This window comes from Vanessa tameamea, chromosome 28, assembly GCF_037043105.1.
Source record: "Vanessa tameamea isolate UH-Manoa-2023 chromosome 28, ilVanTame1 primary haplotype, whole genome shotgun sequence".
NCBI lineage: Eukaryota > Metazoa > Arthropoda > Insecta > Lepidoptera > Nymphalidae > Vanessa > Vanessa tameamea.
In genome coordinates, this window is record NC_087336.1 from 2,154,618 (window position 1) to 2,172,552 (window position 17,935).

Below are 17,935 nucleotides of genomic sequence, written 5' to 3' on the forward strand. Positions count from 1 at the left end.
AAATTTCTTTCAATTGCGATGATATTGTTTAATGTTATGATTTCATATAAAGCGCGTTTCGTTACACGTATTCAGGCGTAATTAATACGACATTTCATAATTTGCTTAAAGCTAAACAAAACTTCAATAGACGAAATAACGGATATTTATTTACAGGGAAAATAAAAAAGTCTATATAATAATAAATTTATCACTCCTAAACGCCATTTAATAATTAGCGTATTATGATTATTTTCTATTATCTGGGTATATACCCATGATGTCATTCTATTATTATCACGGTGATAAATGATATTTGTATTAAACAGTGGTTGCTCATAGCAATGACGGTACTAAAAAAATCAGCGTTTTTGTAAGTGTTGTAATATATAAATCATAAGTTTCTGAAAATAAGCTTGGACTTGATGAAACATATTTGTTTGTAATAGAACTGAAAATGTATTAGACAACAGAAACCATAAAATCTATACATTGTAATAGAACAGACACCACCGTTCATACAAAAATCATTAAATTGTTTATCTTATCGATATTGCTGTTCCTAATGAATCAGATACAATGGAAGATATCTGAAAAACTAAGTAAATATCTTGCCATAGACAATGAAACTTAATGGAAAGCACAGATAGTGCATATAGCCCCAATAGTCCTTTCATCGACATTTATTGTAACAAAATCACTGACAAAAAGTCTGATCACTCTACAAATGTCACATGATAGGTACTCCTGAAAAACCTTCTGTTTTATTTGAAAGGTTAAGTTATCTTCAACTTTATCGTCTTAATAAAAACAGTCCCTAACGCTTGGCTAAGGCCTACGTTTTAGACTTTATCCTCTTCGAAAGAGGAGAATCAGTAAATGTTATAAATTAATTACATTAGCAGCTTGTAAATTTTCCACTGCTGGGCTGAGGCCTCCTCTCCCTTTGAGGAGAAGGTTTGGAGCATATTCCACCACGCTCCAATGCAGGTTGGTGGAATACACATGTGGCAGAATTTCGTTGAAATTAGACACATGCAGGTTTCCTCACGATGTTTTCCTTCACCGCCGAGCACGAGATGAATTATAAACACAAATTAAGCACATGAAAATTCAGTGGTGCTTGCCTGGGTTTGGACCCCATATCATCGGTCAAGATGCACGCGTTCTATAACCACTGGGCCATCTCGGTACAAAAATGAATATATAAGAATAATACCACGTTAGTGGATCAAAAAATAAAATAATTTAAATAAATATAGAAGGTGATTCATTTATACTTTTGTATCATATCTTATTATCACTTGGTATCGCCCGATAATGTTACACCCCCGAAGTATTCTGGTAACTCAGAAACGTATCAGGTGTTCGTCTACAAATTGCCCCAATCATTATCATCAGGAATGTGTGAAATATAATGAATCTACGTCGATATCACGATCTAAGTGGGTATGTCCAGAGTGCGATAAGCATTATTTAATTACGGAAAACATATAACGAAGAAAAAGTCACCTATTGGCTCTAATAAATCACCAGATGTTTGTACTCCGAATTCTATTCAGGACAAGATTCTTGACGAAATTCGTGGTTTAAGAAATGAGATGAATGACAAATTCAAAGAGCAAATTCGACTCAACGTTAAGTAACATCCGAAAAGATATCCAAGAACTTGGTACAAAATTTACTGAAATGCGTACAGAACTTGACGAGGTTGTAAAGACTGTCAGTTTTTTATCGGAAATACACGACGATCAAGTAAATATTAACAAGGAAAATTTAAAGCTGATTTCGAATCTTGTAACGGAAAATAGTACTTTGCAAACAAAACTAGGTGAGATAACAGTAGCGCTAGAAGAAATAGAGCAGAGAGCACGAGACTCTAACATGGAAATTCAATGCGTACCAGAAAGCAAATCTGAAAATTTGTTTACCCACATCAAACAAATTGCAAACACTGTGTCGTACCAACTATCAGAAAAAGATGTGTTAAATTGTCATAGGGTTGCTAAATACAACCCAGGGAACAAAAGGCCTCGCAGTATTATTATAAAAATGATTAGCCCAAGAGTTCGTGACAATTTTCTAGCAGCTATCAAATTATACAACTTTAAGAACAAGGATAATAAACTCAATTCAACACACCTTGGATTTACAACCAATCGGCCCATTTATGCGATGGAACATTTGTCGCCTATGAATAAACAACTGCATGCAGCTACAAGGATAGTCGCAAAGGAGAAAAAATATGAGTTTGTTTGGATACGCAATGGGAAGATTTTCGTGCGCAAGAATATTAAGTCAGAGGCTAAAATAGTCAGAGATAAAGACTTTTTGGAAAAACTATAAACTTAACGACACATTGCCATTATCATTATTTTCTGTATCCATCTGTGGCTGCCGAGCGATCGTGGGTAGGCGGGCGAGGAGAATTAAAACCACGTGTTTGAAGGTTTTACAGTATAACAGTAATACAATCAGCACTTTTGATATTATAATAAAATAACGACGCTCCACCAGCCACGTCTTGCTTACGACAAATGAAAATGCATTACACAAAAGAGCCTGAAGTTGCGTCAGAGTGAAGAAACGTCAAACCGCACTATATTCAATTTTACTGTCAAAAATGTCATTATTACTTTTTTTCGTTTCTTGACACTCTCAAAACACAGTAGCCCGTCAAACTTATTAAGTTAACCAATCTAAAGTATGCCTATTTATGTTGTTTATTTTTATAAAATTCATTTTAAGTATTTATTACCAAAATGTAAGAGGCTTAAAAACGAAGGTAGAAAAATTTCATTTATCTGTATTATCTAATGATTATGATATGATAATTTTGACCGAAACGCGGCTAAATTAATCTGTATATGATTACGAGGTAATAGATCAGAGATATAACATATTTAGGCAAGATAGATATTCCTCCTCATTTTCTTCTCACAAAAAAGATGGGGGCGGTGTAATGATTGCTGTCTCAAAGAAATTTGAAGTTATTCGAAAGTATGAGAAAGTCGGCGTGTGAGGACTTATAGATTAGCGTGAAATTAAGAGGGAGGAGCAGTATTAATATATGTGTTGCTTACTTTCCACCGCCTTTGGATCGGCAATATGTTGACACATTTCTATGTAACTTATCGCGCGTGATAACTGGAGTAAGCAAGAAGTCATCCATAATGTTGCTGGGGATTTTAACTTAAGTGACGTATTGTGGGAATACAAGCCTGAAGCTAGCTTTCTATTACCATCGATATCCGATGAGCACGTAGTAAACAGCTTTCTAGACAATATTACATCTAATAACCTACACCAATGTAATTGTGTTTCGAATGAAAATGGTAAAATGTTAGATCTAGTTTTTTCTACTGACCCATCTTGCATATCTATCTCCAATGTCTTAGCATCTCTAGTACCTTCTCACGTTCATCATCCTCCTCTCAAAATATCTATACAAGCGTCTTCATATGCCACTGTCAAATATAATAAAATTCTAAGATACAATTACACAAAATGTGACTATGAAGCGCTGAATACTGCCCTAGAAGCTATAGATTGGACAATCATATGGGATGGATGCTCGAATGTTAATGAAATCGTTGAAATATTTTACTCTAAATTAATGTCAATTATCCATGAATTCACTCCAGTTAGATTGCCCATGAATGAGAACTTCCCTGTATGGTACACTTTATCTCTTATTAAAGCTTTCCGAGAAAAAGCGAAATACCATAAACGATACAAAACATACAAAAATGAAATGGATAAACTTAGTTACATAATATTACAAGAACGATGTGACTTTTAGATAAAGGAGTGTTATACTAGTTATATAAATAACACACCTAATACTTTACGTCAAAACCCGAGGTATTTTTGGAGCGCTTTTAAAAGTAAAATGAGTAACTGTACTTCAATTCCAAATGAAATGACACTAGGAATTGAAAAAGCAGTGGGTGGACAAGCCATAGCTAACCTTTTTCCCAAGCATTTTCAAAATACTTATAATTTAAGTCATGCATGTTCAGAACTGCCAACACTAGATTTTAGTAATCCATAAGACAACGTTACGTCGCTAAGTAAATTGTTCGTAGCAGAAATCGACGTTTTGAGATGTCTTCAGTCTTTAAATACGAATAAATCATCCGGTCCCGATGAATTACCTCCATTATTTTTAAAAAAAATGTGCAAAAAATTTGTATAAGCCCTTAACAACTATTTATAATAAGTCGCTGGAGACGGGTATATTCCCATTCATGTGGAAGAAAGCTCATATAATACCAATCCACAAAGGTGGTGATGTGGGTGATGTAACTGCTTATCGTCCTATTTCTTTACTTTCAAATTGTGGTAAGATATTTGAGTCCATTGTGCATAGGGAAATATTAGGCCACACACGTAAATATATAGATTGTAATCAGCACGGATTTTTGGCTGGTAGATCAACAGCATCAAATTTAGTATCTTATGTATCTGTGATTGCCGATACCTTAGATAAGAAAGAAGAGGTTCATTCGATATACACAGATTTCAGGAAAGCGTTTGATGTTGTGAATCATAGAATATTATTGAAAAAACTTGAACATATAGGAATTCATGGTTCTTTATTGAGATGGATTGAGTCTTATCTAGAAAACCGTTCACAATTAGTTAATATTCGTGGTTTCAAGTCAGCAGAAAATGAGGTAGCTACAGGAGTTCCTCAAGGATCACACTTAGGACCTTTACTTTTTTTAATTTTTGTAAATGATTTATGCTTTAACATATAATCAAATTTTAATTTTTTTTGCTCATGACTTAAAAATTTATCGTGTAATAAAAAGTGATTTAGATAAGCTAATATTGCAAGCGGATGTAAACTCTATTTGTGATTAGTGCCACATAAATCAAAAGTACATCAACCCTAAAAATTGTTTTTACATAAAATTTTCTCGCAAAATTATTTCTGAGTCGGTGACATTTATATTAATGGCAGTTCAACTATACAAGAAATAAAGAGCATACGTGATCTTGGCGTTATACTTGATAGTTCATTAAGTTATAGGGTACATGTTGATCATATAATAAAAAAAGCATCTAAACTATCTGGATTTATTACTAGACAGTTAAAAATATTTAAGCAGCCGAGTGTTGCTATTCTTTTATTCAATACCTTAGTTCGAAATATCCTGGAATTTTGTAGTATAGTATGGAGCCCTTGCTATCAGGTTCACATTAATAGACTTGAACGTGTTCAAAAGAGATTTTTATATCACCTCACTTACACTGATAATAAATGTCACGAACTTAAATCGTACATACAGAGGCTCCATTTTTACAGAGCAAGCTCACTTCATACTAGAAGAAAAATGAACGATATTATCTTTCTTTACAAGCTAATTCATGGGCTTACTGACTCGTCCGATATCCTGCAATGCATAAAATTTTCCATCCCTCGTTCAAACAGTCGCGTGCCCAACTCTACGACCTTTAGTCTTCCTACCTCTAGAACAAATGTTCTTAGCCACTCGCCTTTATACCGCATGTGTTCCTCTTACAATAGTATTAGTTATTATTACGATATTTTTGCCGATCGTTCTATAGCCTCATTAAAAATGGTTTTAAAAAAAATATTTTAATAGATTAAATAAATCAAAATAAACAAAAAAAAAAATAAAAAAAAATGTATGCTGGGTATCTGCTGCTCTCATGGACTAGACGCTAATTGGTACTTAATATTAAATGCATGCCGTGTCTACATCATGAAAAATGTAATCATGTGTATTTTTGTGATTGTCATTTTGTTTTGTAGACCTAAAAACATAAAAATAAAAAAAACATAAAAAAAAAAAATAATTCATCATGAAAAGATTCATACATACATTTCCAAATCATTCACCTATATTACGAAAGTCAACGTTCTGTTTTTCGTGCATTTCTGGCAATATATGGTGTGCGTATATATGTTCTGAGACGACTATTGCCAATGCCATCTGCAAATTTGAGGATCAGTTTATATTTTTGGATGATACGCACTGAATAGAGAACTGAATTTATTCGACGCTTTTACGTGAAGATCTTGGTTTGAAGGCGTACAAAATCTTACTCGTTCAAAAACCATTTTTGTTAGCAGATAATTTTGCGTTTGGGTCTTGTCGACTGACCGTGTAGATCATGTGGGGTTACGTGTCTTCCTTGATAACTACGATTGGAAGTCAATACTATCCTCGTGATTGGGTAGATACCACTAACAATGCTGGAAATAGTGGTTCAAAATTGGAACAAGAAGGCGTAGTCTCAGCCAGCATTTAAATTAAATTATTTAAAAATAAATATAAATCAAAAATTGTTTGTTCTTTCAGGTCGATACAGATATGACATTCGGTAATGGAATTCTATTATATGTGTAAAAAGACTTAATGAAATAATGAATGACTTAATGAATAAGTCTTATCAACAATTTACGTATGTTTAATTTGGAACTAATCGCAGTACTTATTGTGACATAGCGATTGAGATTTCGTTTCGGATTTTCATTAAAATTGATTTAATTTGAATGATTTTTATCTCTGATCAAATATTTAGTTCAAAAATATTGTCTTTTAGCCAGACATATAGAAAAAATAAAGAAAATAATTATGGTATAAAAAAAACAGCACCAAAAGGTATATACGTCGACACTCTTCGCTCAGCTTAACAACCTTCTGACTAATGCCGCCGTCCCATTCTTAACAGATTTTTAAATTTATGATAAGTTCTAAGATATTGTTTTAAATTATGTAATTGTAAGGAAAATTTATTTTTTAAGTACATACTTAACATGATAAGAATATTTATTTATATATATGTTAACGAAATATCGCAATTTATCGTTAATAATATTAATTACTAACGACCAAATTATAAGTACTTTTTTTCAAGGAGGTGTTGTGCAAATTACTTTCCCTAAAGCTATAAACTCACGAAACTCTCTGTTGACAATTTGACAATAGATTCTGAAGATATCTAACTTATAGGTTCAGTTGTGAAATGTGTGATTTATCTATTTTGTAAAATAAAACCAGAAGAATTTAGGTCTCTTCAAATTTTGCAAAATTGTTTCCTCATAGAATTATTTCTTCGTCAACATCAATCGTCTTAACATCCACAGTTTTGTTAATGTTTCGTGTACCTGTGGAAATTTGAATATAAATCATACGTCAGAGAATGCACCGTTGACAACGACCTTGATGCTGCTTGATGGAATAAGAAGAAAGTTTCGAAAGAAGCGCTTTGTGGCACACGCGATCGAAGGCCTTCGCTGTATCCAAGCTGGCTGCTGTTCCCCCTTGGGCTCAACTGCTTGTCTCTAACATACCGTACAACTTAACGTCGATTTTTAGTTATAGTATTAATTCACCGGTCGTGCTACTCGACTGCAATCCGAAGATACGTATGCAGCGTGGCAATACCACTAGGAAAAGTGAATTGAAAAAATAAATTCGACTGTTTCGGACGCCAGAAGCGCGGTAAATCTGTCGATGCAATATAATCTTGCGACATACGATCACGATATCAGCTGCATGTAATATTTGAACTAATCTTAAATATCAATTAAGATTACGATAGCAAATTAATAATTACATTAATCACCGATTAGATGACATTGATGAATAACTTTTAAGAGTGCATATGCTCGTACATCTTTGACCTTACTCGAATGGTTGACCTTACCGATTGATACGCCCCACGCAGACCTTATAACCTCAATGCCTTGTGTTTTCGGAGACAAGTCTCACAGGTCTATTTAGAACAACGCCCGTCCCGCACTATATTTCAAATGACAGAGGGTTTGCAATGGCATATGAGGGGTTTACTTGATATAGTTACAAATTAAAGAGTAATTGAGTCAGTGTAACCGTAGGTACAAAGGACATATTTGTTCTCAAAGCTGGTGGGGCATTAATAATATAAGTGATGGTCAATATTTTACACGGAGCCAACATCTATTTATGATGGTGCTCATTTCATATAAGGTGGCCAGCTTACCAGTCGGCCGACATTTTTAAATAATAAAAAGGAGACTTAGGAAATAATTGAATGGTGGTGAAGATTTACATTAACAGCCTGTAAATATCCCACTGCTGGGCTAAGGCGTTTTCTCCCTTTGAGGAGAAGGTCTTGGAGCATATTCCACCACGCTGCTCCAATGCGGGTTGGTGGAATACACATGTGGCAGAATTTCGTTGAAATTAGACACATGCACGTTTCCTCACGATGTTTTCCTTCACCGCCGAGCACGAGATGAATTATAAACACAAATTAAGCACATGAAAATTCAGTGGTGCTTGCGTGGGTTTTAACCTGAAATCATCGGTTAAGATGCACGCGTTCTAACCCCTGGACCATCTCGGCTCATCGGGTGAAGATTTACCAATATCTAAAAGACGGAATAACAGAAGTGATAACACTGCTGGGCTAAGGCCTCCGCTTCTTCTGTGGAGATTTTGAGTTAACTCACATGTGGCAGAATTTCATTGAAATAAGACAGATGCAGGTTTCCTCACGATGTTTCCTTCGACCACCGATCACGAGATTAATTATAAACACAAATTAAGCATGAAGATTCGGTGGTGGTTGCTTGGGTTTAAACCCATAATCGGTTAATATGCGTTCGAACTGGGTCATCTCGGCTCTGATTCGGCTCATACGGAATACATAAATGTAATTGTATATGATTATTACGTGTACTTCTTTGTTGATGATAAAGAGTAATTACTGAGTTTTTTGCCGGTTCTTCTGAGTAGAATCTTAATTTCTAAACAGTAGCAGTTTAATATTATAATTAATTTTGTAAAATAATGATTCGTAATTGCTTTTAAGCCCTTACTTGAATAGAGTATATATATATTTTGGTTATGTAAATTTAATTTAGGAACGAAAAATAAACTTATGAGATTTATAATTTATATGCCAAGGATTGTATCATTGGCATGTTATCTACGATACACAGAGCGTTTATGTAAACAATTTATTGAAATAACGGGAAGAGTCAGAACTAAATTTCGCTGCAGCGATAAATCTTCATTCTGTCATCTTTCCACGAATTAATTCTAGATATAAGCCATTATTGAATGTGCCGATTTGTAAAACGAAAATTTCTAATAATGTCTTCTTATACCGTAGCTGCCAAAATTATAATAAAGTATATTCCGATATTGATATTTTATTCGACAAAATGTATTCTTTTAAGTAAGTAAGATAAATTTATGTATCAATTTATAAAATATGTTCTGACATGTATAAATATTTAGCCTGTAATTAATTAATCCATGTAGTCATTAATGTCTTATATTTTGTTATTTTTTTAATTATGTATGATTTCCCTCAGTATACGTATAATAAAACAAATAAATAAATATTGGACAACATCACATACATTACGCTGATCCAAATCTAAGTAGCTAAAGCACTTGTGTTATGGAAAATCAGAAGTAACGACGGTACCGCAAACACCCAGACCCAAGACAACATAGAAAACTAATGAACTTTTTCTACATCGACTCGGCCGGGAATCGAACCCGGAACCTCGGAGTGGCGTACCCATGAAAACCGGTGTACACACTACTCGACCACGGAGGTCGTCGAATGTCACCTATTTGATTTTATGTATGTTAGTCTTTTTTTTTAATTTTAATAATTGTGTAATTAGTACCAGTGGAATATTAGCTGATGTATGTAATATTGTATATTTTTATGCCATAAGTGTTATTTCATTGTTTGTTTCCCTAAAATAAAAAAAAATTTAATTAAACTATTGAAACATACAGCGCCAGATCGTCGACAGATATTAGTTTTCTCGCGACCAAAATGTACTTAATTTTTTTTAACGGTGCCTAATAATATGTCGTGTCTATAAAATACAATTTTAAAATAAAATTTATAAACAGAAACAGTTCAGTAGCTTAGTTAAAATGAAGACATTTCGTAATTTAGCCTTATTAAAGTTCTTGTTCGAAGTGACTTCCCTTATTGCGTACGCAAAGCCGCATTACTAAGTTGTGACTTATCGAACTAGTCAAATTATTTCGCATCATATCTGATGAGTTTGCAATTCTTATTTTGCGGTCTTCTGCGGATCACACAGGCGAAACGTCGTAAGCTAGGGATTTGATGTGACAGAATGGGTCCACCTCGACCTATCCATACCAAATACCTATACCAAAATATGCAGGACATCGGTCTTACTGGTATATGATATTTTGCCTTGTAATCTTCTTCTGTAAGTCTTCGAGGAGGATAGGACTTTTGTACACTTTCCCGATCCAATCACGTTCAGTGTGGTAGTAATCTCATCTTGATCGAATTTGGATTCGGCGGCCCAGAGGATTTTAAAAAAAAAAGACGCTCTTCCTAAATTCTCATTAAGCACGAATCTACGAAAAATAACTCTCCTATCAGGGACCTCTTCGTGAATAACTTGCACAGGAGTATAATGGTAAGGATGGAATCCTGCGTTATGCACTGTCGACCATGCTTTCCAATGTGTTACAGAGAGTCGTGCGGCGAAGGTGTTGATCGAATTGGTTGGTTCATCGATAAGTTCTTATCCTCTTCGTAATTAAAACCGTTGCCTGGAAGTCTTCCGATATTAATTTGTCGTCTCCGAACACTGACAGTTTCCCGGATTCGACTATACACTCCATTAAAAACTTGATTAAAAAAAATCAATCGCAAACGCAAATAGTCACCCCTATCACCTAACGGGAATACGTCGAATTACCAATAAACCTGTATATTGTCGCTGTAGGAAATTGTTAATCATTTTTTTCATAACCAATGCGCCACCAACTTTGGGAACTGAGATGTTATGTCCCTTGTGCCTGTTACACTGGCACCATTCAAAATGGAACACAACAGTATTAAGTATTACTGCTTGGTAAGATATAGGGTGATTGGGTGGTACCTACCCAGACCGGCACAAACCCCTACCACCGAGTATAATAGCTATGTGTGTATATGTCACATATTATCAAAACAATCTTACTAAAGTTATAAGTTAACTTCGGTCCACGACTTCGCCTATGTGTCAAAGTCAAAGTCAAAGTCAAAAATCTTTATCCAATATAGAAGTGTTTACACTTGCTTATTGATTGTCAAAAATCTACCACCGGCTCGGAATTTAGCACCTCGGACCTGAGAAGAACCGGCGAAAGAAACTCAGCGGGATAATTTTTTTTTTTTTTTTTAACCATTTTCCATGTACAATGATAATTATATTTTAGTTATTTGAAACAGCCTGGAGGCGATCATTTCATTCCCAAGGTGTGCAGTCAACTAAAAAGTCATTAGTGTTTTAATATCCTTTAGCACACAAACGCTCTTTAACGATTCTTTTGAATTTTATAATTGAATAATTTTGAACGTTTTCTGGGATCCTGTTGTAAAAACGTATACATTGCCCCAAAAAAGAGTTACTAACCCTGTGTAATCGGGTACTTGGGGTAACAAGTTTATTCTTGTTCCTAGTGTTCCTAGTGTGTGCGAAAAAGAATCATTGATGTGATAAAAAAAAATACCTGTTATATCTAAAGATACATAAAATTGATACGGTGCGATACAGCTATATAGCTACAGTGCTACAGTGCAGTGTTGCAGTGATTAGGTATTATTTTTATGAATGATAAAAATGTTCTCATATGTCGAATGAAAAACATATTTTCGTCAGTTATTAATCGGATTAGAGAAAAAGAATACGTTTAATCTATCAGTGAAATTTAATTAATTAATAATGATATTAATTTTGATAGTTATTTTTTGTATTGCCTTTTACTTTTATGGCACACGGAATTTCAAATATTGGGAGAAGAGGGGTGTTCCGTACGAGAAACCACTTATATTAGTCGGAAGTAATTTAAAACAATTTATAGACAGGGTAAGCGTTTCTCAGAGATTTTCTGCATTTTATCGAGCATACCCAAATGAAAGATTCGTCGGTTTCTTCGAGGGCAACAACCCTTCAATCCTTGTACGTGACCCAGAGCTGATTAAACATATGCTCATTTCCGATTTTCGTTACATTCCCTACAGAGGGCTCAATCCTCACAAAACAGCTGTTGAACCACTTATGAAGAATCTTTTCACAGCTGATGGCGATGTTTGGAAATTGATGAGGCAGAAGTTGACACCATCCTTCACCACCAGTAAGCTTAAAGCCATGTTCCCGTTGATAATTGACAGAACTAACAAATTAGAGAAATTAGCTGATAGCTTTAGTGAGTCCGGGAAAGAAATTGATATAAGGGAACTGATGGCAAAATACACGACAGACTTCGTCGGAGCTTGTGGCTTTGGAGTCGATTCAGCTGCTTTAGAAAACGAGAACTCAGATTTCCGTAAACTTGGTAAGCGTCTCTTCTCCGTCACGATGCGAGATCATTTCGTATCATTATTAAAGAGATCGGCGCCGGAAACGTTTAAGGATTTACACTTTTTTGCACCGGAAATTGAAACGAAAGCGTTTTCCATTCTCGGACAAATTATGGAACAGAGAAATTACAAGCCATCGGGTAGAAATGATTTTATGGATTTGATGCTGGAGTTAAGACAGAAGAATAAAGTTGTTGGGGAGTCCGTAGAGAAGTTCAACCCTGATGGCACACCGCAGATAGTTGAACTGGAACTTGATGATAAACTTATTTGTGCTCAAATATTCGTTTTCTTCGCTGCTGGCTTCGAGACTTCTTCGTCAGCTAGCAGTTACCTACTACACACGCTGGCTTATCATCCAGAAATCCAGGAACGCTGCCAGAAGGAAGTAGATGATGTACTGAAGAACTATGATGGTAAACTCTGCTTTGACGCGGTACACGATATGAAATATCTGGCGATGGCGTTAAAGTGAGTTTTTTTTTTTTTATTAATAAAAATATATTTATTAACCAACTTTAAAACAGCAGGTATCCCTCAATTTTATGTTCAGATATAACTTTTTTGATTTAAACGATTTTAATGATTGTTTTTTCGTTGTAGCTCTAAGGAGATCCTATACATAAAAAATATAATTTAATTTTTTATGGACATGTTTAAGTTTAATTGCATATACAAATATTATGTAAATTAATTAATAAAAAGTAATATATATTCAAAATTGAACTGTGACAACCGTTGTATAAACACGAGGAGGAAATATAAACTATAGCACCTAGTTTGCGACTTCACAAAGTCAATACATCCTTCGTAGTTCTACAATGAAATTCCGCGGACATTTTTAACTTTGCCGGTTCATAAATTCAAATCATTTGTTAAAAAAAATATTAATAAATAAAGCATATCATTCAACACAAGATTATATAGATGATAAAAAAGCGTGGAAATAATACTTGTTGACTTTCAGGCAGGATACATATATAATATAACTTTGGACTTTGAATGTTGGAAAAAACTAACAACGTACTGAGTTTTCTCGGTAGAATCTACATTCCGAACTGGTGGTAGATTAACTTATATTTACCACTTACTAATATTATAAATGTTTGTTAACTCTGTCTGTTGCCTCTTCCCGAAGCCATGGAAATTTCTTTTTATTCCACCCCTCGTCAGGTTAATATAGTGGTTGATAATTTGTTTGTTATAGGTATAGTTTTATGTATTTCATAAAGTAAAGCGAGTTAATCCGCAGGACACGGTCAGCTAGTATAATTAAAACATTTATTTTACATACATTACATTAACAACTTGTAATTTTCCCACTGCTGGGCTGGTCTCCTCTCTTTGAGGAGATGGTTTGGAGCATATTCCATCACGTTGCTTCAATGCGGGTTGGTTGGCTACACATGTAGCAGAATTTCCCTCACGATGTTTTCCTTAACCGCCGAGCACGAGATGAATTATAAACACAAATTAAGCACATGAAAATTCAGTGGTGCTTGCCTGGGTTTGAACCCGCAATCATCGGTTAAGATGCACGCGTTCTAACCACTGGACCATCTATGATCGGGCCATATCAGGTTTGAAACCAGGACCTCGCGATCTGCGACCTTATATCTAAACACTAAGCCAGTACTAACAATGTTAGTGATTCATTAAAAACTACAATTTGTCCCTAATATTAATTACTTTTTTATTTGCAGAGAAAGCATGCGACTGTTACCTTCGCCTGGTTTTCTTTTAAGAAAAACCTCATCGAAGTACAAAATACCTGAATCAGACGTTACTCTGGACGAAGATACCATGATAATTATATCGACCGACGGCCTCTGTTCGGATGAAAAATACTTTGACGAGCCAGAAAAGTTTATTCCGGAACGATTTCATCCGGATAATATTCGCAAAATAAAGCCTTACACGTTTATGCCTTTCGGAGAGGGACCCAGAGCCTGTATAGGTAAGATATTTGCTAGCTTTTATTTCGTTTTAAGAATTTTGATGGGCAGTAAATTCTTACAAATAAAAGTTAAACCAGTTTTATTGAAATGTTGTATAAACTTGTGATACTGGAAATCATATCGCTAAGTATACTGAATTCACGATTAAAGATTTGGACATTTTTAGTTTATTAATGGTCGTAATTAGATAAATAATTAATTTTACCAAAACCAAATTAATTTTTTTTTTTTTTGTACGCTGAAAACTATGTCGTAACTTAATGTTTTGGTTTGATTTGATTGATTCCTAACTAATTAATGTCGATATTGTAGTGTACACAGATCTATAATAACATAATATCATATATTATTTAGTATAATAAATATTAATTAGTACTAGATTTATATTTTATTTAGATATATATTATCTGTGTATTTATACATCTGTCATCTCGAGTGACACACGTCGCGAAAGCGCGGGTAAATAATATATCTAAAAATGGGCGCGCGGTGAAGACGGTTTGTGTGCACAGCGTGCTGATATTTAAATATAATATCTATTTAATCTAATTGGTAAATCGACCGTACTTTTAAGATACCATTTAGTTCTAAATTGGATATGTCATTATTGAAGTTTATAAGTGAGTATTTTGATGGTGATTCAAAAATTCGCTGCTCAAATATTCCATACCGGTTCATTAAGTTGTCAGAACATCATAAATTGTTAGGATGGCGTATTGTAGCTAGAAAGACTATTATTATTCAATTAACAGTTCATTTACTAGATGTTATGGCTTTGTGCGAGCAAATCTTTACACACCATCCCCTTATCATAAATTCTCCCGCTAAACAACAATACTTATTATTGTTGTGTTCCGGTTTATAGCGAAGTAAGCCAGTGTAACTACAGGCACAATTGACTTAGTTTCAAAGATTGGGTGTGCAATCGTGACATCTATGTCTTTGGGCAATAGTGATCTATTACCACGAGGTGCCAGTCTGCGAACCTAAAGCGCACAAAATATAACAGAATAATTCGGTAATCGCGCCTTTTGATGGTAGATGTCTATTTTTCACTCTCTTCCGTTTACCAGGTTTTAGAGGTGTAGGAACGCTTGAGAAACAAAGTCCCGAATTATTTTCCAAATAATTTGTACTTTTTTTTTGGTTGCTCAATAATTAAAACAATGTAAATTCTTTTAACTCCCTATCTATCTTTTATATTATTCTAAAGAAGTAGGAATGGTGGGGGGGCCGTAGCTTCTGATCCTCTCCCCTATCCCCCGAGTTTTATGACACCGTGAATTTGTTCGTTCCCTCTAATTTCAGCCTCTAGCATCAAACAATTTTTCATGTCTTTTTCCTCTTCACTCCACAGTTACGATTGACAGAATTTACTGAATATTATTAACTGAATTAAACTAATATTTCTTCCTTTACAGGCGAGCGTATGGGCTTGATGCAGTCACTGGCAGGAATAGCGACAATCTTGAAAAAGTTCACAGTAGTGCCGTCTCGTAACTCAATCCGCAACCCTCGTATTGATCCTAAATCTATTTTGGTCGAGACGATCATCGGAGGCTTGCCGTTAAATCTGATACGAAGGCAGAAAGTTGATTAGTTTGTAATAAGTATAATGCATGGTTTCAATATAAAGTCAATACGTGTAAATATTGAAAATAGACGCTTGATATCAAAAAAAATATGTGCATTTTATTTATTTTATGAGTTCATGTGCAATCTAAAGTAACAGCCTATAATCGTCCCATTCACGGGCTCTTTCTCCCATGGAGTTTAAGGTTTGGAACTAATTTCACCACGCTACTCTAACGTGAACTTCGCTCAGTCCTACTATATCATGTTTAATATCTTCAAGTGCAGCTTTGAGCTCAATATATTTATGATCAGAAGATAATGATCTTACGTTGAGGGTGCAAATGTAGATTGTATTTTTAGTTTTGATAAGTGTTCTTGGGGGGCTTGGGGGAGGCTTTTACCCGAACGGGGTCCATGCATTAAAATAATTAATTAACAATTATATCAATTTATGAAAAAAAAAAAATATGTTATAATAATTATTATAGTTTATTATTATGCATGGAATAAATAAAGCTTTATTATTATTATTATTATTTACTCTAACGTGGGTTGATGGATATACATGAGACACAATTTAATTCGGTTTCCTCACGATATTTTCCTTCACTGCCCAGCAAGATCAAGAGAAAATCTTTGATTAATGTTCAGTGTTCTAGTAAATTATATATCATTACATAATTTAATTGTAGTGATGTCACGGTGGTGTCGGCTGCCGAATTCAATGAAGACTATACACATTATCGATAGTATATAAGATTATGTACAAACATAAGTACACTCTATTCATTAACGCTCATAATCTGATGAGACGAAGAATCTAACACGATGGAAAAGAGTTCAGGCGAAGCATTAACGTCATGTCCGAGGCATGGTGGTATAAATACTGCCAAATTCTAGACTCCTCTATATAAACTTAAGGTTACTGAGAACTTCTCTATAGAAAACGTTAATATTTTTTTTAGTAGCCTGTCCTGGGGTTTCTATCCAAGACATATAAACTAGCTACTAGACCAACGAGTCATGTTAACTTCATGATAATTCTAGTCTTTTGTAAGACACATTCATCATATTGATTTGGTGGTAGGGCTTGGTGGTAAGCCAGTGTAACTGCAAGGGCAGGACCGGATTTAAAGGTCTGGAGGCCCTGGGGCAACAGGGGAATGGAGGCCGCTAAATATAATTTTACAAATTAATTTTAATATTTTCATTTCTATATGACAGTTTTCTTAATAATATGTTTACTTTTTACCTGTGAAATGTATTTTAGTTTGGGTTATTGATGTATTTTTCAACTTAGCATACAGGCTACCTAATATACCCGCCCCCAAATGCGAAGTCGCTGGCAAAACCCACCACATCAAGGTTAATAAAAGACCACATTAACAATATCAATTTGTATATTTATAATAATATCATAATAATTTATTTACAACCATTGTTTAATCATAGTTTCGAATAAAAATAATCACAAATATACACATTTTCTGGAAGATTTAGAATGTTTACAGCTTAAGTACATTGCTTTATGAATCACTTATTCCTACTCATGACGACAGATTACGAACAAAAGACGAGTATTTTAATGAACGTTTAACGGTCCTATTTTTAAACCTTGTTTAGTTGTTTAGTTAAAAACTGATTTGTTATCATTGATATATATTTTTTTGGTTTATGCCCCAAATTAATTTAGGAATTACAAATATTCCTATTTATCCCTCGTTTTAAACTTATCAAGACGACTATAGCCCAAGCGGTAGGATCTTGCGATTTTTTTTACGACGCTCGACGGCCCGTGAGCCTTTTTGCTCTATTGACGTTTGATTTGACATTTGTAAGATAGACACATCATTGGTTAACTAATAACACCTAAACAAAATTAACATGTAAGGTCTACAATTATATAATTTAAAATTATTTAAATTATCTAAATAACATAATTTTTACTAAAGTTTAAACCTCCATATAATGCTACAAAGAATGCAGATAAGAAAAGCAAACGTTAAAATAAAATTATATATTGATAGAAATTTATCAATAAA

The 17,935-nt window shown here is 34.2% G+C and overlaps 1 protein-coding gene across 1 annotated transcript; it reads left to right on the forward strand.

Moving 5' to 3' along the window:
* Window positions 1-11,684: 11,684 nt before the first annotated feature.
* Window positions 11,685-15,983, forward strand: LOC113396765 (cytochrome P450 6B6-like). Its single transcript, XM_026634819.2, has 3 exons — window positions 11,685-12,831; window positions 14,064-14,317; window positions 15,740-15,983. Exons 1-3 carry the CDS (start codon window positions 11,723-11,725, stop codon window positions 15,916-15,918), a joined length of 1,542 nt encoding a protein of 513 aa, XP_026490604.1. The 5' UTR covers window positions 11,685-11,722; the 3' UTR covers window positions 15,919-15,983.
* Window positions 15,984-17,935: the final 1,952 nt, after the last annotated feature.